Source organism: Hibiscus syriacus, unplaced genomic scaffold (genome assembly GCF_006381635.1).
Source record: "Hibiscus syriacus cultivar Baekdansim isolate YM2019G1 unplaced genomic scaffold, ASM638163v2 tig00111095_pilon, whole genome shotgun sequence".
NCBI lineage: Eukaryota > Viridiplantae > Streptophyta > Magnoliopsida > Malvales > Malvaceae > Hibiscus > Hibiscus syriacus.
The window spans coordinates 1,470,565-1,493,228 of NW_024062980.1; the positions used below are offsets into that span (position 1 = coordinate 1,470,565).

The following is a 22,664-nucleotide window of genomic DNA, read 5'->3' on the forward strand; positions in this document are numbered from 1 at the left end:
GACCGAAATGAAAACATAACATAATGTTAGGTATCATTTTTTAAAACATAAAATAGATAAGTGACTAAAGCACAACAAAAGTATTAGATTGAATACTAAACGTAACATAATTATGCTTTTAACGACTAATCTTTCTAAAAAATTGGGCCAGCTTGAGAATGATTCTAGCGATAGAAAAGTAATCTTTCACCCCCACAAGTAATCCCAAACACCTAAAAAGCTGAATTAAAATTGTGATTGAAAAATAATTTTAACTTAACCTTAAAATTTTCAATTTTTTAACTTTCAGTAGAAAATCACTTTTAGATGAAATATATTTTATTCTCAATTACTTAATTTTAATTTATAATATAAAATCTAAAATAAATATTTTATATTTTCAAATTTATTTTTAATGTCAATCTAAATCAATTAAATTTTAATTACACTTTTTAAAAAATAAAATAAAAGTATTTTTATTGCATTTTTCAAACTCAGTTTTAACACTCAGCGATGTCTGGGTTTTCCTAGTTTTCCCAATTCTCGTAGGCCGGTGACATAGTCAGTCATACATCTCCAGGGTCTTTATTATATGGAGGTGTTTCATCGTCATCAACTCCTCATCAACCTAATGTACCTGCTCAGGACGACGACGATAACGACGATGACGATGACGAAGATGACGATGACGATGACGACGACGACGATGACGATGATGATGACAGCGAGGAGTAAGAACCAGTGATACGAAGAAATCCTCCTCGAGTCAGAACCATCGTGTCAAATGAAAACTGCACAGATGGTTGCGTCGATGACATCTTTATATGGTCAAAGAAATTTGCAGATGAATGCCTTCCCCTTGAACTGGACGCGGTGTTGCCATACGGATTGTTCGTGGACCCACCTCGGTACATATCGTAAGGAGTTACAGATGAATGTCTCCCCATTATGACATTAAAATCATTACACATTACTGTAGTCGGGCTGTCAACTTGATCAACTTGTTCAGCTAGCCCATAGTGTGAGCTTAAAGATTGACCCCGAACAGAACACACTTGAACAAAATGTGCATACATCTCAATAGAGACGTCTGAATAATTACTTTGAGCTTCAACCATCATTTGAACATCATCATTGTTCGAAAGTTCGAACGCTGTATAAGTTAATGACAACAATGATGTTGGAAATCTGTACTGCAACGACGACATTATTCTACTACTTCCAACATGAATATTCCTCGAAATCTTTGTTATCAGCTCCTCAAGAGTTATGTTTCTCTTGAATGATATTTTAACACGCTCATTTGATACGAAAACAACGCCGGTTTCATCTTCTCGAATTTCGCCATCATAATAAACAATAGCTGAAAGTCGCGCCATTTTTTGAGTTTAAAAATACGGCAATATTATATCTGCAAAAAAATTAATTGAAACAAACCTGATTAAATAAATTATATATGAACGAAAATATAACACAAATTTTTTTTTACACATCAACGTAAATAATTTAAATAATATAATTTTATATTATTACCTGCACCGCAAAACTATTTCGACGTATGCTCCCACTTTTCAATTTTACAAACATAAAAATTAATTGAAAATAATGAGTATAATATTTTTTCAAATAATGATAATAAACTATAAGTATAATTAAAAAAGTATAACAAAATTACCTTATAACGAAAAATCGCACGAACTTCTAAATCAAATATGAGAAGATTGCCATAAATATTACTTGTTGACGGAATTATTGTATTAATTTATAAGAGAGGAGAGATACGAGGAAATGTGAGAACCGGATGAGTGTATTTATAAACATATAAGGCGCGGTACCTGCACCGCGTTATATGTAATTATTATATAGCGCGGGCCATGGACCGCATTAAATATAATTTTGGTTCGGTGTATAGCGCCCCTGATCCGCGCTATACCCCTACGTGGCGTATAGCGCGGAGCAGGGCGCACGCTATACCCTACGTGTAACCCAGTCAGCGTATAGCGCGGTACAAGGGTTGCGCTATACTCCACATGACGCCAAATCAACATATAGCGTGGTTCAGGGGCGCGCTTTACTGCTACAGGTGTTAGATCAAAAAATATAATTTAATCGGTGTTAGATCGATAAATATACCGATCACCAATGATTTTTTTTTTTTGGAAAAACACCTAAATTAATTTAGTATAATTTAAAAATAATAAAATCAAATTTTCAATAAATAGTTATGGCATAATAGTTATAACATAAAAACCAAGTTATAGTTCAAGCATTTATCTTTGATTTCATAAGCCGGCGATATTTGAAGAAGAAGATCAGCTCTTTTTGGTCTTCTATTTGATTTTTTAAGCATATCCAGTAAGTAAATCGCAGGCTCATTTTTTATGTTATTTTTTCCATTGATAAACTCAAAAGCTTCGTGCTTTGGAAAGCCTTTTATTGGATGTTTCGAATAAAATAAATATGCCATTGTTGTTCTTTGGTGCTGAAAAGTAAAGGGTTTTTTTTTATTATTGTTGTTCTTTCTGGGTTTTCACTTTGTTTTATTTGCAGATGCCTGAGAAAGGAGGGAACTTTGTTCCAGTTCATCAATGGCGTTTTGGGTTGTTAACAACTTTGGTTCTCGTCGGCATTGTGGTGGTTTGGAGCATAGATGGCTGCACCATCAAGGATTTCATCAAGTCATGGCAGTTTAAACAAGATTACATCACCTTGAAAGTGAAGGCCTTTGTTAATATCAATCAAACTCACCAAAATCCCTCACATTCCCTTCGAAATTTCACCTTAAACCCCACTTTAAACACTACAAACCTCCCCCTTTCCAGTGTTGATTCAACGAAATCCGATGATTTTTCTGTTCTGAACTGGGTTTCGGCTGAGCTTGAGAACAACTTTACTGCAAATTTATTGAGCAGGTGGTTGGCTAAAGGAGGAGAACCTTGTAAGGACTCTGAAACCATGGGAATCAATATTCCTGGTTTGGATCATGAAAAAATGGTGGAATTATCTGCTGGTGAAATCCATAATTTTGTGTTTCAAGCTGTTGATGAGTCCGGGAATGCTCGTTGTTTAGGTGGGGATTACTTCGAATTCGATCTTTCGGGTGATTCATGGAAATCAAGGCCTGTTGTTAAAGATTTCGGCAACGGTTCTTACTCGGTTTCGCTTCAGGTTCATCCTGATTTTGCTGGTGATTATAATCTCACTGTCATTCTGCTCTTCAGACATTTCCAAGGTCTTAAATTCTCGCCTGCTAGATTTGTGTTTGATAGACAATTACGCCATATAGGGATTAGGTTCTTTAGGACTAATGCTCAGTTGCCTCAGCTGAAAACTTGTCGAAAATCCGATTTTGATCGAGATGTTTGGTCTGGTAGATGGACTAGGCATGGGAAGAATGATGATTGTCGGATTAGCAACGATGGTCGTTACCGATGCCTGGAACCGGATTTTCCGTGTAAGAGTCCATGGTGCAATGGTTCATTAGGAGTTTTGGAGAGTAATGGTTGGGTTTATTCTAGCCATTGTTCGTTTCAGTTGTTTTCAGCTGGTTCTGGTTGGGATTGCTTGAAGGACAGGTGGATTTTCTTCTGGGGCGACTCGAATCATGTCGATACGATCAGGAACGTTCTTAATTTCGTGTTGGATTTGCCTGAGATCAAATCTGTGCCGAGAAGGTTCGATATGAACTTCTCGAACCCTGAAGATCGGTCTCAGACGGTTCGAATCACTAGCATTTTCAATGGTCATTGGAATGGAACACAGAATTACTTGGGCTTGGATTCTTTGAAAGATGCAGGGTTTCGGAACTTCGTAAAGAATTACTTCTCGGGTGAGAATGTCCCGGACACTATCATCATGAACTCCGGCTTGCATGACGGAGTTCACTGGTTGAATATTCGAGCGTTTTCACACGGGGCAGAGTATGCAGCGTATTTCTGGAAAGACGTTATGGAATCGGTGAGGCAGAAAGGGCTTCCGGTGCCACAAATTGTGTTCCGGTCCACAATCGCAACCGGCGGGTATGCTAGATCACTTGCATTCAATCCTCACAAGATGGAAGCATTCAATGGATTATTCTTAGAGAAGTTGAGGCAAGCCAGGCTGGTTTTGAGTGTGATCGATAACTTCGATATGACCTATTCATGGCACTTCGATAATAGATGCAATGACGGCGTTCATTACGGGAGGGCTCCCCTGAAGATGAAGTGGAGAGACGGCGAAATCGGACACCAGTACTTCGTCGATCTCATGTTATGCCATGTGCTGCTTAATGTTGTATGTGCAAGGTCGTAGAGCCAGTGCTAGGAGCGTTTTTCCCAAGCGGAGAGCCCCGGGGAAGCGGCCTCTACAACACCGTAGAGTAAACTACCGGCAACAACGGCTCAAGGCGGTGCTTGGAGTAGAGCCGGCATTCATTATTTGTTTATTGAACTATTTCCATACGTATTTTGAAATACAGAGTTGCTTCACTTGTAGACGATTAGAAGGGATTTTTCATAATATTGATTATCATGTGAAATTGCTTGCTGGATTTGGCATCTTTCTTATGTAACTTCAAAGTTAAAACTTTGAAGCCGAGCAATACTTGAACCAACTAGTTTATCTTCATGCATACGTTTGCTTCAACCAAACGCTGATCGCTGCCATCAACTTCATTCCGAGCCAAATCAATTAATCATCATTAAAAATAAGGTAAATTATATAGATTGTCATTGAAATATGAACAGGTTTTTCCTTTCCGCTTTAAAAATCCAAAAACCAATAATATTATCGTTTAATAATAAATCGATCACTTTATCGTTAACGATTATTTTCTCCACACGAAAAGTAGTTTAAAACCGAAAGTTAAGACGGGTGGAACACCATAACTATCTGGACATGATCGAGTGGCGGATACAAAAAATATTTTTTTAGGTAGACACATGTATTACTAGTAAAAATATTTCGTATAAAATGAGTACAAATAAAATTTTAAAATGAACGTCTTAATATAAAGAAATTCAGATTCCTGCCCACCTTAAACTCCATTTTCATCCGCCACGGCTCTCATTTATCAGGTTGAGATTACTATCCCTTACCAGAAGTTAGGAGGGACCTTTTTGTTTTTTTTTAAATACATGAAGTCAATTTCACAAAAAGAAATTAAAGAAAACTGATTTTAAATAATACAAAAACCTTTCACACATTTACACCTTCCCACATATGTGATTAGATCGCATCATTAGCGAAAGAAAATAGCTACAATTCTGAATTCCCAATGCACGGTTGACCGTTCACGGTAAGAGTTGAAAGGCCCAGTGGATGAACAACTTAATGCCTATCCATCAAGTCAATTAACAAATATATTTAAAGTAAAGTTAATTGCATCATACGTCCCCAACCTATGACTCTCATTTCAAATTAGTCCTTAAAATTTTAAGCATTTTAATTTCATCCCCTAACTATGACTCTCATTCTAAATTAGTCCTTGAACTTTTGAATATTCCAATTTTATCTCCAAACTATAATAGTATTCTAAATTGGTCCCTAAACTTTTAGATCTTCCAATTTCATCCCCAAATTCATCCAAATATGTAATCCATTTCAATCATAGTTTAACCCAAATTTTATTTTATTTTTCAAATATATAAGAATATAACTTGGTCTGATGATTTTATAACAAGAGATATGATTTGTATGTGCGTATAATTTAGGATAAAATTGAAATATTCAAAAAGTTTGGGAATTAATTTAGAATGAATATCACAGTTTGGGGATGAAAATAAAATATTTAAAAGTTTAAAGATTATTTTAAAATAATAGTCATAGTTTAAGGATGAAATTGAAATATTAAAATGTTTAGGGACTAATTTGAAACGACGTTCATAGATTCTGTACATAATATAAGTCAAAGGAAGGTGACGGTCCGTTAGTGGTCCTTTGATCTCATCTGAATTATTGGGTGTTGGTGAATGATGTGCCATATTATTTCATGTCCGAAGTAATTGCATGAATATCGGATAATTTCGTTGCCACTTTTATTGAATTGAGTTATGAAGAAAAACATATGAATCAAAATTTATATAGATATTAAGTAAATATATTTGATCGGTTGATCGATAGTTATTCATTTTTGTTCTTTCATATTTTTTTTATATAATGAGTTTTAGATCTATTAAGAACACTCTTATTCTTTCTCTTAAAATATTTTGTTAAAAACTATTACTCGACTCATTTTTTGTTAAATTTGTTAAAAAAACCTGTTTATCATTAAATTCGTTTCTCGTTAAGCTCATTGCTCATTGTTCAACTCGTTGCTCGTTAAGTTTTTTAAAGTTTTTGAGCAATTAGGGTTTACTTTCTTGGGTGTAATGAAATAATAATTTAGTATTTTTTATTATTTATTAAAAATTAATAAACTAAAAAATTGTCAACTTTTTATTAATAAATTAGTAATTCTTTTAATGAAATATTTTTAAAGATAAGCAATAAAAATTATTAAAAAAATTTAAGGAGTTGCTCAGGAGTCTATCAAGTCGAGTTAGACTTTACTCAACTCAACTCGTTAAGATCTTGAGTCGAGTTTAAGTTTAAATCGAGTCAACCTAATTCGAGCTTTGAATGAATTTTGATTGAGTCAAGTTTAAGCTACTCACGAGCTGCTCAACTCATTAAGCACCATACTCATGATGCTAAAGGGCATATCATGGAATTAAATGTTTCTCTTAGGGCACCACAGTTAAGTTCTTTGTTGAAGGATGGAGGTTTCATATGTTTTTTTTTTTTAATTTAGGGATTATTTTTGCTAAACAATAGGATAAGGAAAAATCTAATTAATTATAATAATCTTATTTTAACGATAATGGTAAGAGAAAATGTTATTCTATTTACAGATATTGGATTCAAACAGTTACATTTATAAAGTATATTGTCAATTGATTAAGAAAATTCTAAACATGTACTACAATTTGTTAGGATAAGAAAAAAATGATTCATTTTAAAATATTATCTTTTAATTATAAGTTATTCAGTTGATCGAGTCAACTTAAATTTTGAGTTCGAATTTCAATTTTGAGTCTAGTTTGAATTTAAAAAAAGTTTGAATAATCGAAAAAAACAAAGATTTTTTTTGGTTAAAAAGGTACAAAGGGTTGCTTAACTGCCCGTTTTATCAACAATTAGAAACTTATCAGCTTCCTTGGGGGAATTCTGCAGAACGATTGTGTCTCCCTGATATCTCCATATTTGCTTGGCTATTGTATCCGCTGCTTGATTGGCTTCTCTAGGTATGTGATTTAGTTCAACCATCCAGTTTTTCTTTAATAATTTCTCTATGTGCTGCAAGATTTGTCTTTAGATAAGCGTAATTGGATTATTTTGTCATTTGGTCTCTGTTTTCTTTATTTCTTCAATTTCTTATTTGTTTTAAGTCTAATATTAATCAAGCTTAAACTACAATATCCTAAACTAATGTAGAATATCCATGTAACTTTAGTTTTTTTTTTTGAAAAAGGGGCATATTTTTACAATTTAGTCCCCAACTTTGTATGATTTTCTCATTTCTTCATATTTTCATTTATTTTAAGATTATTTTGAAAAAATTTGAACCACACACTCCTCTACAACTATATAATACCTATGGAACTTCAATTCTTACTTTTAATAACAAATTTATTTTTTAATTATTTATATAACCCTCATTTCCCGTATATGCTTCCGTACACAACTCACAGATGTCACATGACTTTTAAAAGCATTTTCTCTTTTGAAAACCTGTAAAATTTTGTTTCTATACATAAAAAAATTTAATGTAATAATAATAAAACATTAATTAACTTATATTATGTAAAATAGTCTTACAAATTCTAACATATTAAATTTTTACAATCATCATAAGTCAAATACTTTCCAGAGCATTATCATAAGTCTATTACATGCCATCTAATAATATGAAAAATAGACATGTTTGTCATATATTTACTGATGAGGCAACCTTTGATTGACAATATGAGCTGCACTCCTTACGCCGCTCGTTAATACCCACACGTGAAACACACGCTAAGTATTCACTTAGTGAGGCTTAATAATAATGAGGTGAAATCAAAACATAAATATATCCTAACTGTCAAAATACAAATTAATTATTACAACTCATTATAATTTCCTTTGGTTGCACACATAGTGCCAATACGGTAATTCACAAACTCATTATGAATTTCGTGGGTTGCACACATAGTGCCGATATGGTAATTCACAAACTCATTATGAATTATGTGGGTTACACACATAGTGCTGATATGCTAATTCACAAACTCATTATGAATTCCGCGAGTTGCACAGATAGTGTCAATACGGTAATTCACAAACTCATTATGAATTCCGTGAGTTGCACACATAGTGTCGATATGGTACACATAGTGTCGATAGTACACATAGTACCGATACAACAATGCAACATATGCATTAAACAGAATGCACCTATGACTCTCAGTGTATATACAATAGACTTTTTCAGATCAAATTAGTAGATTAAACATCTATTCTGAAACATCGATATCCGTTAAACAATATAAAAGTTCATCCTCATAACATATAAGTACATAAGAAATGCACTCACCTGGTTTGTCTCACTATTATGCCCTCATGTAGTCCAACTATTTTGCGACTTTATCCTTGCCTTTATGTTTACTTGCCTCAGGAGCTTGATTACGATCTACACAAGCATCCATAATCACACATATAATACAAATGTTAGTTTACATTCTAACATTTATCCAAAGTAATAATTCTCAAAAGTACTATTAATTTCGAATTCTATCAAAATTCACCCTAACTTAACATTTCAGACTGAATAGTATCGATACCCCTTCTATAGTATTGATACTTCTCTTCTATGGTACCAATACCCACTTCGGTATCGATATCATTTTAGCATTATAAAATTTCATTTTTGATTACGGTATCAATACCTTCCTCTTTGTATCGATACCTACACCTCAGTATCGATACTTCTTAAAACCGGTATCGATAATGTTCATCTGAATCCTCTAATTTAACCTTATAGTATCGATACTGTTCTTCCAGTACTGATACCCTTACCCAAATTTTACCTCTTTTACTTCGAATTTTACACAAATTCCATCTAAATGTCTTACTATTTTCCCCGACCAAACAATTAAACTCCTTATCACTTATCCAAACTAACTTATATCCATAAATCTCCTTATAACATCCAAAATATCCAAAGAACACTCAAAACTAAGAATCACACCAAATTTCCAAACATGTTATTAAACACTTCTAAGGCTCCAAATATCTTATTTACTTCTTTTACAAGTCAAATATGCCTTTAAACTCCAATAACTAACCTTATTTCATCAAATCACTTAAAAACCCATTTTATTAAATCTCTAATAAATCACTAATCTTTTAGTTTTAATCATCTTTGAACTTTCCTTAAGCCTCTATATCACTTAAGTCTTCAAAACCAACCCAAAAAACGAAAGAAAAAACCAATTTGAAGAGATCTTACCTTTGCTATGGAGGGCACGGGGACGACGGGAAGAAAAATAAGAAGATAACCCAGTTTTTCTACTTATCCTTTTTTCCCTTTTTCCCTTTTTCCCTTTTCCCCTTTTTCAACACTTAATAAATATCCCTAGGAATTGAATATTAAATTCATTCATTCTAAAAGACCAAAATTCCCCTCCATTCTTCTATTCTTAATAATTAGTCTTAAAAACAATTTCCTTAATCATTTCTTTTACTTTACCATTTATTTAATTTAACCCTCCAGATTTTAAATCCTTTCACTATAGTCACTAACCTAATGTTTGGGGTATTACAATTCTCCCCCCTTAAGAAAATTTGTCCTCGAATTTTAAGACGTACCTGATGCGAAGAGGTGTGGAAACTGCGTCCTCATATCCTCATCTCTTTCCCAAGTAGCTTCTTTAACCTTATGATTTTGCCAAAGTACTTTAACTAATGAATCTTTTTATTACGTAGTTCTATGTTTTCTCAAGCCAAGATCCGCACTGGTTCTTCTTCGTAAGTCAAATCTGGTCCGATCTCTATTTTCTATGGTGTGATGATATGCGATGGATCTGATCGGTACTTCCTGAGCATTGACACGTGAAAAACATTATGGATCTTGTCCATATCGGAAGGCAAAGCTAACTGATAAGCTACTGGTCCGACCCTTTTTAAAATCTCAAAAGGTCCAATAAATCTCAGACTCAACTTTTCTTTACGCCCAAACCACAATACTTTCTTCCATGGCGATACTTTCAAAAATACATTATATCCCACTTGATATTCAATCTCTTTTCTCTTTAGATCATCATAAGACTTTTGTCGATCGGAAGAAATCTTAAGATTATCTTGGATAACTTTCACTTTATCTTCCATTTCTTTCATTAAATCAGGGCCAACTAGATCTCGATCTTTTAACTCAAACCAGTTTAATGGTGTTCGACACTTCCTCCCATACAAGGCTTAATAAGGAGCCATCTTAATACTCGATTGGTAAATGTTATTATAAGCAAATTTCAGTAAAGGCAAATATCTTTCCCATGATCCTTTGAGTTCAATCACGCATGTCCTTAGCATATCCTCTAATACATGAATAGTTCGCTCTGACTACCCATCTAACTGTGGATGAAAAGCCGTACTGAAATTCAATCGAGTACCCAATGCCTCGTGCAAAGAATTCCAGAACCTGGAAGTAAACCTTAAATCTCGGTCAGATACTATCGATACAGGTACTCCATACAGTCAAACTATCTTTTTTATATACAACTCTGTATATTTATCCATCGAGTAATCTACCCGGAATGGAATAAAGTGAGCTGTCTTGGTCAATTTGTCCACAATTACCCATATCGAATCCTTTTTACCGGGTGTCAAAGGTAGCCCTGAAACAAAATCCATAGTTACTCGCTTCCACTTCCACTTAGGAATGGATATCGGTTGTAATAATCTGGAAGGCACTTGATGTTCAGCTTTCACTTGCTGACATATCATGCATTTTACAACAAACTTTAATATAGCTCTTTTCATACTAGGCCACCAATAACGACTCTTTATATCCTAATAAATCTTATTTTTACCTAGATGCATAGTCAAAGGACAATAGTGTGCCTCAGAGAGAATATCATTCTTTAGTTCTTTTTTATCTGGAATGCAAAGTATTCCATGATAATATAAACATCCATCAGTTCTGATTTCGAAGTCTTTGGTCTTACAATTCTATACTTGTGTAATTTTTACCAAACATTTTCCATCTTTTCCTTATAGCTCTTTTATCCGATCCAACAACATCGGCTTTAACTTAAGCTCAACAATCAAAGTACCATCTTCATTTAATGATATACGTGCATCTAAGGCTCGTAAAGTTACAAAAGTCTTTCGGTTAAGTGCATTCGTTACCGCATTAGCCTTCCCTGGATGAAAATCGATGATTATATCATAATCTTTTAAAAGATCGATCCATCTTCGCTGCCTCAAGTTCAGTTCTTTTTTATTCAACAGGTACTTTAGACTTTTGTGATATGTATAAATATGGCATCGCTCACCGTACAGATAATGAAACCAAATCTTTAAAGCAAACACGATCGCTACCAATTTTAAGTATTGTTTCGGGTAATTTCTCTCAAGAGTCTTCAACTGTCTCGAGGCATAGGCCACAACTTTGCCTTCTTGCATAAGCACACATCCCAATCCATTATGAGATGCATCACTAAAAACTACATAATCTTTACCCGACTCAGGTTGTACAAGCACTGGTTCCTCTGTTACAATCCTTTTTAACATTCTAAAACTTTCTTGACATTTCTCCGACCAAACAAAAAGCATATATTTTCTCAATAATTTAGTTAGCGGTGAAGCTAATATCAAAATATTCTTCATGAACCTTCGATGATAACCAACAAGCCCCAAGTAACTTCGAACTTTAAAAATATTCTTTGGGGGTTTCCAATCTACTATAGCCTAAATCTTTTTGGGATTTACTCTTATGCCTTATGCGAAGACTATATGACCAAGGAAAACAATCTTTGATAACCGGAATTCACATTTAGAGATTTTGACATACAACTTCTTCTCTCGAAGAGTTTGAAGAACAACACGAAGATGAGTAGCATGCTTCTCTTTTGACTTTGAATACACCAAAGTATCATCAATAAATACCACCATAAATTGATCCAGATAAGGTTGGAATACTTGGTTCATCAAATCCATAAATGTTGCAAGAGCATTAGTCAGTTCAAATGGCATCACCACAAATTCGTAAAGCCCATACCGAGTCTGAAAAGCCGTCTTTGAAATATCCTCATATTTAATCTTTAATTGGTGGTAACCTGACTGAAGGTCTATCTTAGAAAACACTGTTGCGCCTTTCAGTTGATCGAACAGATAATCAATCCTCGAAAAAGGATACTTATTCTTTATTGTTACCTTATTTAACTGTTGGTAATCAATGCATAATCTCATAAATTCATCATTCTATTTCACAAAAAGTACTGGTGCTCCCCAAGGTGAAATGCTGGGTCTAATAAATCCCTTATCGAGCAGCTCCTGCAATTGAACCTTTAATTCTCTTAACTCTTTTGGAGCCATTCGATATGGAGCCATTCGATATGGAGCCATAGAAACAAGTTCAGTACCCGGGTAAACTTCAATCTTGAATTCCACCTCACAGTCTGGAGGTAAGCCCGATAATTATTTCAGAAAAACATTCAAAAACTCCTTAACCGTTGGAATATCATTTAATCTCGCTTCCGATAATCTAGTGTCTTTCACGTTAGCCAGAAAAGCTATACACCTTTCCGACATCATTCTCGTTGCAGTCATTACTGATATCACATTGGATTGTGATTTCGTTTTTTCACCGATTACTATGATTTCTGAACCTTCCACATCCTTCCAAAATAATCGCTTTTTGCGACAATCACCCATCCATGATGTGGAGACAACCAATCCATGCCCAAAATAATTTCAAATTCGTCGAAAGGCAATTCCATCAAATTTACCGGGAACACAACCCCTTGAATTTTTATCGTGCATTTTCTACATACCCGAGTTACCATTGCACTATGACCCAGATAGTCCCAATCCTTATTAGTCTTAATATTATATATTCGGGCTACTCCCCGAGTTTTTTATCGTTGGGTTGACTTAGATTGTCCGTTGGATATACCTCTTCCTCTGCTTCTATTAGATGCTACCACTTATCTCTCAGTTTGTACTAATTTATCTCTGGAACTTTTAGGACAATTTCGAGCATAGTGACCAGTTTCACAAAAATAGAAACAATCTCCATTGAGCAATCTACATACTCCACGGTGAAATTTACAACAAGTCTGACATGGAGTATTTCGCTCTCCAAATGCTTTACTCGAGCTAGCAGCAAAAGACTGTGATTGCTTATTCTTCTACGAAGCTGTAGTAGAACCATCTCTATTATTGTATCGAGAACTCGAACCATTACCTCTCATAGCATAATAGGAAGTTGAAGACATTTAAACTCTTTTTTTCGATTTGTATACCCTATTCCACGGCTAGAGTCTCCTCTTGAACTCTTTCAATGGCCTTAGCTTGATTAATAACTTCTTACAGGCTTGGCAAGTTTAACGCCAACATCTTCTCTTTCAACTTAGGCCTCGAACCCACGATGAACCAATCACGTCGAGCCTTATCAATGGGAAATACCTCAGTAACAAAATAACTCAGCTTGTTATACTCAGCCTCGTACTCATGTACTGCTTGATCACCTTGTTTCAGATTAAGAAACTTTAGCAGCATCGCCCGCATAAACTGCTCACCAATGTACTTATTCTTGAATTCACCCTGAAAGAATTACCAGGTCACTTGCTCAGGTGATGCATACATCGTAGTATTTGTCTACCAAACTCGAGCTGATCCTCGAAGTAAAGATACAACTCCTTCCAATTTTTAAGAATCTGAGCATTGCAGACTTTCCAACATCACTACAACATCGTTTAACCATAAATCAACATCCATAAGACCTTCATCCTCTTCTCCCCGGAACTCGGGAGCTCTCAAACTCTTAAGCTCTTTTGGTATTAACATTCGCGGTGCTGGAGGAGTAGGGGAGGTGGAGGAGGTTGAAATCGAGTCAAGATTGCATCGAGAGCCTGCATAAAAGCTCCAAACTCTGGCATTAACATACCTTGATGTGTCGGTCGAGAATCGACTAAACATGTAGCTCTGATATCAATAAATATAACACTCATTTCCCGTATATATTTTCGTACACAAGTCACAGATGTCACATGACTTTTAAAAGCATTTTCACTTTTGAAAACTCGTAAAATTTTGTTTCTATATAAAACATTTTAATGTAATAATAAAAAACATTCATTAACTTATATTATATAAAATAGTCTTACAAATTCTAACATATTAAATTTTTACAATCATCATAAGTCAAATACTTTCCAGAACATTATCATAAGTCTATTACATGTCATCTAATAATATCAAAAGTAGACATATTTGTCATACAGTTACTGATGATGCAACCTTTGATTGACGATGTCAGTTGCACTCCTTACTCCGGTCGTTAATACCTACACGTGAAATCAACACACGCTAAGTATTCACTTAGTGAGGATTAATAATAATGAGGTGAAATCAAAACATAAATATAACCTAACAATCAAAATACAAATTAACTATTACAACTCATTATAATTTCCTTGGGTTGCACATATAGTGCAGATACGGTAATTCACAAACTCATTATGAATTCTGTGGGTTTCACACATAGTGTTGATACGGTAATTCATAATCTCTTTATGAATTTCGTGGGTTGCACACATAGTGTCGATACGGTAATTCACAAACTCATTATGAATTCTTGGGTTGTACACACAATGCTGATACAGTAATTCACAAACTAATTATGAATTCTGTGAGTTGCACACATAGTGCTGATAAATAATTAAAAAACTCATTATGAATTCTGTGAGTTGCACACATAGTGTCGATACGGTAATTCACAAACTCATTATGAATTTTGTGAGTTGCACACGTAGTGCCGATGGTAAACATAATACTGATACAACAATGCAACATATGCATTAAACAAAATGCACCTATGACTCTCAATGTACATACAATAGACTTTTCAGATCAAATTAGCATATTAAACATCTATTCTGAAATATCGATATCCGTTAAATAATATAAAAGTTCATCCTCATAACATATAAGTATATAAGAAATGCACTCACCTGGTTTACCTCACTATTATGCCCTCATGTAGTCCGACTATTCTATGACTTTATCCTTACATTTCTGTTTACTTGACTTAGGAGCTTGATTACAATCTACACAAGCATTCATAATCACACATATAATACAAATATTAGTATACTTTCTAACATTTATCCAAAGTAATAATACTCAAAAGTACTATTAATTTCAAATTCTATTAAAATTCACCCTAACTTAACATTTCAGACTGAATAGTATCAATACCCCTTCTATAGTATCAATACTTCTCATTTATGGTACCGATACCCACTTCGATATCGATACCATTTTAGCATTATGGAATTTCATTTTTGATTAAGGTATCGATACCTTCTTCTTGATATCGATACCTACACCTCAATATTGATACTTTTTTAAATCGGTATCGATATTGTTCATCCAAATCCTCCTATTTAACCTGATAATATCAATATTGTTCTTCCAGTACCGATACCCTTACCCATATTTTACCTCTTTTACTTCAAATTTTACATAAATTCCACCTAAATCTTTTACTTTTTTCCTCAACCAAACCATTAAACTGCTTATCACTTATCCAAACTAACTTATATCCATAAATCTTCTTTAACATCAAAAATCTCCAAAGAACACTCAAAACTAAGAATCACACCAAATTTCCAAACATGTTATTAAACACTTCTAAGGCTCCAAATATCTTATTTACTTCTTTTACAAGTCAAATATGCCTTTAAACTCCAATAATTGACCCTATTTCATCAAATCACTTAAAACCTCATTTTATTAAATCTCTAATAAATCACTAATCTTTTAGTTTTAATCATCCTTGAACTCTCCTTAAGCCTCTATATCATTTAAGGCTTCAAAACCAACCCAAAAATTAAAGGAAAACCAAACTTGAAGAGATCTTAGCTTTGTTATGGAGGGCACGGGGACGACGGGAAGAAGAATAAGAAGATAACCCAGTTTTTCAGCTTATCCCTTTTTCCCTTTTTCAACACTTAATAAATATCCCTAGGAATTGAATATTAAATTCCTTATAAAAGACTAAAATGCCCCCCAATTCTTTAATTCCTAATAATTAGTCTTGAACACAATTTCCTTAATCATTTCTTTTACTTTACCATTTATTTAATTTAACCTCCAAATTTTAAATCTTTTCACTATAATCACTAACTCGATGTTTGGGGTATTATAATTTACCTCAATTTTGTATTTTACTCAATTTTATAACACCCTAATCAAATCCAATCTAAAATCCCAAATATTAGAACATTATACTAAACCACCAAAGTGGCTAACCATTTTTTTGAAATCACTATTCATCACCACCATTTAAAAATCAATAGTTTAAAATAATAATAAAATTCTTTTATAAACCGGATCCACTTTCGGTGGTTTCGTGTATTATTCTAACCCTCTGGATTCTAGGTCAGATCGGATTAGAGTATTTTATTTAGTGGTATCAGAGCGTCAGGTTAAATCGGTTTTAGGACCCAGTTGTAGGTTATAGTAAGGTGTTAGTGAATACATGCCCCTAAGTACTAAAAGTACTCTTATAAGACTAGAATCTCGATGGTGTTTCCTCCTTGCAATCGTGGTTACAAAAGTGATAATGATTTTGGTTTCAAGCGTAGTCTCATTAGTAGGAAAGTGAGTCATGTCTCTCATCTCGATAATTTTAGCAGGGAGTTCCTATATAGGGTGTTAGATTGCAAGGTTCTGACATTGATGAGAATCGTTAAGATAACCTTCTTTAGAGGTTTTAACCTCATCGTTCAGAGAGGTAATGACAGAATTGAGATTAATGTGAATTGACTTGTCAGGGGAAACTTTAGCTACGTAAACTTCTTTTGGTCATTAATGAATCGATCTTTTAGTTTTTACCCTCCTTTAAACAATAAATCAATATTAAATAGCTACCCACTATCATTAAAATTATATTAAATGCTCTTTAACTTCTAAAATTTCTCTAGTTTTTGTTAAGGCAGTTCAATCATCAACAACCCCAGTTTTTGTTAACATTCAATAGCAGAACCTTGATGTTGTTGATATTTGGTTCAAGAAACTCTGCAATTTTTGGTTATTGCTTCATGTTGGTGGAACAAAAAGGGTTGAAGAGAATTTGCATAACATTACTCATTGGATATTGGATATTTTGTTTTTTTTCGATTTGGAGGCAATAATTATTTCAATGTGATAATGTTTGATAAAAGTGCTCCGAAGATTGAATACGCCTACACTAGAATAGAAAATGATGTTTTAGCCAGTAGGATAAAAGAAAGAGAAACTGGATTTGTCATGTCTATTCCTTCAAATGAGAATGATAATTGATTCACCATATAGAATTGGGAATGGATCAAAGTTAACGAATTTATCACAAATTAGCCTTGATGGCCTCAACTATGGAAATATTAAGCTTGGTGAGGCATATATGAAAGTCTTGAGGATACAATCATTCTAACCGGTTAAGGAGATAGTATAATGTGCGAGTACAAGAGAGATTTTCCTTGGTTGACTCTGTATGCTCCAGATTTGTTTCCAATTGAGTCCTTAAGGTAAAGGGCTTTATATGAGTATATGTGTACCATAGAGATAGACCCACATAAAGTATTCCCGAAGCTGACAAGACGAATGAAGGCCATAAAGAGGATGTAAAAAATAAAGATGAGTTATTTAGATGATATTTATAGACTGAGTAGGAGGACTTCCATATTGGTAGACATATCTCAGTTGATTATCCAGGAGACCTAGAGACTCTCATGAGCAAAAGAGGACAACATTAGTTCAATCATACTAATCAAATTAGAGGTTGAAAGTAGGATCTGGTAGGATACTGCTAGCTTCACGATCTATTATAAGCGCATATGGTTCTGATAGAGTTTTGATGTATCCAGAGTGTAAGCATTGTGGAAAGTGGCATCAAGGAAGATGCTTGAGACTCTCTAGGACGTGTTTTAAAGGTGGATCTTTATAATATCTTTTTGAGAGACTACCATAAATTAGAAATTGACCCTAGTGGTATAGCGTGTTAGAGTTTCTTCTCAAGAGATGTTAGTGCTATGATCGAGCAGGAAAATGAAAGTTTGGATCGACATGTTCCCGACTTAGTTGCATATGTCATAGTTTGGCAGGTCACCGTAGGATTTTTGGAGGATGTTAATATCGCAGTTTAGAAGTCAAGTATGTTCTGAAAGATTTCACTTGATAATGTTGTATTAGTAAATATGAGTCCATACACGCATTCGTGGTATCCGTGTGAATTGAGTGGGAAGAGTGTTCGGGTAGAAGATCCTAATGTAAGGATCTAAGTACCTAGTTGACAGGCCTTAGTGGAATAGACAAGGTTATCTTAGACATTCTTTGAGTGCTTGGGTTAGGATCGATAGCTGACCTAAGTGAAGTTGTTAACACAAAAGTTGCTTAGACCTCAGGGTTGTGGGTCTAAGTGGGAGTATCCTTGTTGGCTTTCAAGTCAAATACAAGACTATGATGACATTTTTACATCGTTAGCTTATAGTTTATATGACCGATCCCATAAAGTTTTAGTAATCTCAAGTTTATCCGTACAGGTAGAGATCTCCATGAGAGTGTTAAGAGTACCCAAGCTACTATAGCCAATATAACGATTATCTTGTTTGCAGGATAATATTAAGATATAACTCAGCTAATGCCAAGACACTTAGTTGCTAACTAGGAGTAGATGCCCTAAGTATTCACGAGGAATAAGTTAGTTGGGTGTATGTTCTGATACAATAGTTTAGGATCTCACCCCATGTACTGAGGGTACTATGGGTAAGATAGTAAGTTGTGAGTCTCAAGGTGTAGAGAATTCTTGATCATTTCTTGTTGAGTTGAGGTCAACTCTAAGGAGACATTTATTAGTATGCTCATTCACCCGAGGGTGTTCAATGAGAAAACATCTAGGTGGTTATTCAAGGATATGACTGTATGAATGAATATTGAATCATTGTTGCATAACGGAAGCATATAAATCGAAACTTAGAAAGTCGAGAATTTTCATTATACCTTCAATAGAGACCGTAGATGGCAAGTGTTCATAAGATCACATCATTTAGTATGGTGAGTTACCTATGTTCAGTAAGAGAGACTTATAGATTTCAAACATTCGACGTATTGATTGTGTCGAGTTAGATAACCAAAAAGGGTTTAGAGGTAGTAGTTGAAATCATGGTGTAATATAGCCCTCGTGAAATGGTCCAAGTATTCAATATTAGAATGATCAGAATAAGATTAGATGATTTTATGCTCCTCAAAGGTTTTTGCTTAAGGTTTCACGTAGGTAATATCCTTTATAAAATCGTAGATCGATTTTGAAAGGTTTTGAGTTGCATGTCAGGTTGAGGGAACTTCTCCCCTGAGAATCATAGCTGATAAGAGTTTAGGTGCTTCTAGGCTTATAAGTGCCTGAACCTAAGGATAGGTCATTATTCAATTCAAGTGAATTTCAAGGACGAAATTTTTTCAAGAAGGAGAAGGTTTTAACACTTCAAATTTTGGGTTAATAGTTTCGGGTTTACTCGAGATGTATATGAACCTTGTGAAGTTGTAATTAAAATTATTGGGTAAAGCAAGAGTTTAATCAGGTTTGGAATCATGCCCAAAAAGGTTATAAAAAGGGAATTTTTGGATATGAGATAAAATTAGGACCAAAAGTGTGATTCTCCCATTTGTGAAAAGATGATAGTTCTATATACCCTTCATCTTCTTCTCTTCATTCTCATTCTTCTCAGCTTTGCTTCTCTTACTTTCCCTCCAAGTGCTCTAGCTAAGTGTAAGTTTCTTGAGCCTTTTTATACTCCTTTTGAACTTGAACTTATTCTTAAATTCCCTAACAATATCCTTGTTGTTTATAAAGTCATTTATTCCCTGTTTGGCAAGAGGTTATGAGGGTTGAGTGCTCAAAGTTAAATGGATGATAAGGAAACAAATGTGGTTGAAGAAAAGATCTTTATTTCAAATTCCCTAGCTAAGATATTGTATTTCTAATCCTTTTTTGTGTTACAAACTTCCTAAAACATGATGCTTTGTTGGGGATTCAGGTTTTTTTTAGCATATTTGGGATTTTTCTTGATACCTTACATTGGATGACATTTTTTTTCGTGTAAAATTGGTGTTTTTATAGTGCTAAATGACTCTAAACAACTCCCACAAGCTCTCAAAGTTTATTTGGGATCAAAATAGAGTATTTTGGAGGATTTTTAGTATTTTTCGAGCCTATTTCTAGGTTTTAAGGGTATCAATACTGGATGAACTGGGTCGATTTTTGGGCATTTTATAAGGGGGTATCGATACTCTAAGAAGGAGTATCGATATTGTATCTCTGGTATTAATAATGAAGGTAACAATATCAATACTAGGAAAAATATTTGCAATCCAGTGGCTATTTTTAGTACCAATACTCAAGGGCGTATCGATATGTGACCTAGAAGTATTAATATTGCATGTAAGGTATCGATAATACTTATTTCAGATGGTTAGATTGGACTTTATTAAGGCCCGTAAGAGTTAATGATAACCCGTAATGGTGGGACTTAGTCCGTGAGGGGCTTAAATGGCAAAAAGTACCTAGAAACACTCTTAGAAATGGGTTACAACTGAAGTAACCACACTAGACAAAATACTTCTAAGTATCTTTAACCGAACACATATTAAGTATTCGTCACAAAGATGTGTTAGCGAGTGAGAAGATGAATGATATGACTAGTGTGATAGAAGAAAGCGAGTACTATCCGAACATACCTATAATAAAATATATGTAAGTTACCCTATCGATTCAAGGGCAACCGGATGGGAAGTGTGATGTGAATGATTAGGAAGTCGTTGTCAATGAACTATTCACAAATTAGGTGTTGGGCTAGTTATAATATACCAAGTGGGTAACAATGATTATGTATTGCCTTAAGGGCATAAAACACTAAAATAATGTTAAACTTTTGCATAACGTTCAGTAGTAAGTAAGGGAACGATCTTACCTACTTGTTTTTGTAATTGATAATAATGTATGATGACCATAATAACTTTACGAGATAAGATTCCATAAGACTTATACCTTTGTTTGCCACTCAGAAAATGATGAGAACACCCGAGATACTTGTATGTGTGAGTGATTATCGTCCAATTGTTTGATAAATATCTCGATATGTCCAAATTAGTGCGAGGGCACTTTAGATGCTAGTTGGACATTGCTATAATGTTATGTAACCTAGACACATTATGAGTACTCTAGATGAGTAGACTAACGTGGCTAGGTTCCGACGCTATATGACATAAACCTAACTTAAGATTCTTGCTAGGTATTGATGCTATGTGACCCAGACTATGCCTAGGGTACTTGTGAGATTCTTTTGCTATGTGACTCAGATCTTACCCAAGGTAACTCTAGTAAGCAAATAGGGGTGTGAGTCCCATTATGCTAAAGTGACCTCGAACTACATCATGATGCCTATTTATTGTTGTTTGATTTTACTTGGCATCTTTATGATATCAAGTACTATCACAATGTGTTGTATGTCGATGCATTGTAGGATGATACTGAGGTTAGAGACCTAGTACACGTTTACTCATGTTAAGCCCATAGTGGAGACTAAGGGAAGCGTGAGACTTACACTTTAGTGATAGAACTATTGAACCTTAATTAGGTAGCACTTGATATGGATCATGCATGTACGAACTTCTTATTATCTTGTCTTCTAGCATGATTATTTGTTGTTGTAAGATTATACTTGGCCTCTTTGTGATACCGAGTACTATCATTATGTGTTGTATACCGATGCATTATAGGATGATGCTGAGGTTAGAGACCTATTACACATTTACTCATGGCGAGGCTTTTTACAGAGACTAAGGGAAGTGTGAGACTTACACTTTAGTGATAGAACCATTGAACCTTAAGTAGGTAGCACTTGATTATGATCATGCATGTACCTATTTCTTATTACCATGTCTTCTAGTGTGCTTTTGTTATTAGATTCATATGTTGCTCTAGATTAGCAATTTGTAACACACATTTCTTGTATCTGTACTCGAATACATGTCAGAGATGCCAGCAACATTTACAAATAGTCTACTTTTAAAAAGCAGTAAAAGTTTGTTTCTTTAAAATTTTATTTAATAATTACAACATATCATAGCTTTTCTATGCTATTTTAAGAATAACCATATTTAAATACCACAGACACTTATCATAAGTATACATGCCAACTAGAAATCAAAAGAATAGTAGGATGTCATTTTTATTACCTGTAAATATTATTTGATGATTGATGCCCAACTCAGCTCCTTACTCCACTCACTTTCTTTCACCTATGTGTGAAACCATCACACGCTAAGTATTTACTTAGTAAGGTATTGCAACTAAATATTGAAACATATCGAATAATGAAAATATCATATAGACTATTGTATAGAAAAATGTCTTAATATAA

The 22,664-nt window shown here is 34.2% G+C and overlaps 1 protein-coding gene across 1 annotated transcript; it reads left to right on the forward strand.

Moving 5' to 3' along the window:
- The first annotated feature begins 2,248 nt into the window (after window positions 1–2,248).
- On the forward strand, window positions 2,249–4,498 carry LOC120152823. Its single transcript, XM_039164947.1, has 2 exons — window positions 2,249–2,334; window positions 2,530–4,498. Exon 2 carries the CDS (start codon window positions 2,530–2,532, stop codon window positions 4,270–4,272), a length of 1,743 nt encoding a protein of 580 aa, XP_039020878.1. The 5' UTR covers window positions 2,249–2,334; the 3' UTR covers window positions 4,273–4,498.
- The last annotated feature ends 18,166 nt before the right edge of the window (window positions 4,499–22,664 follow it).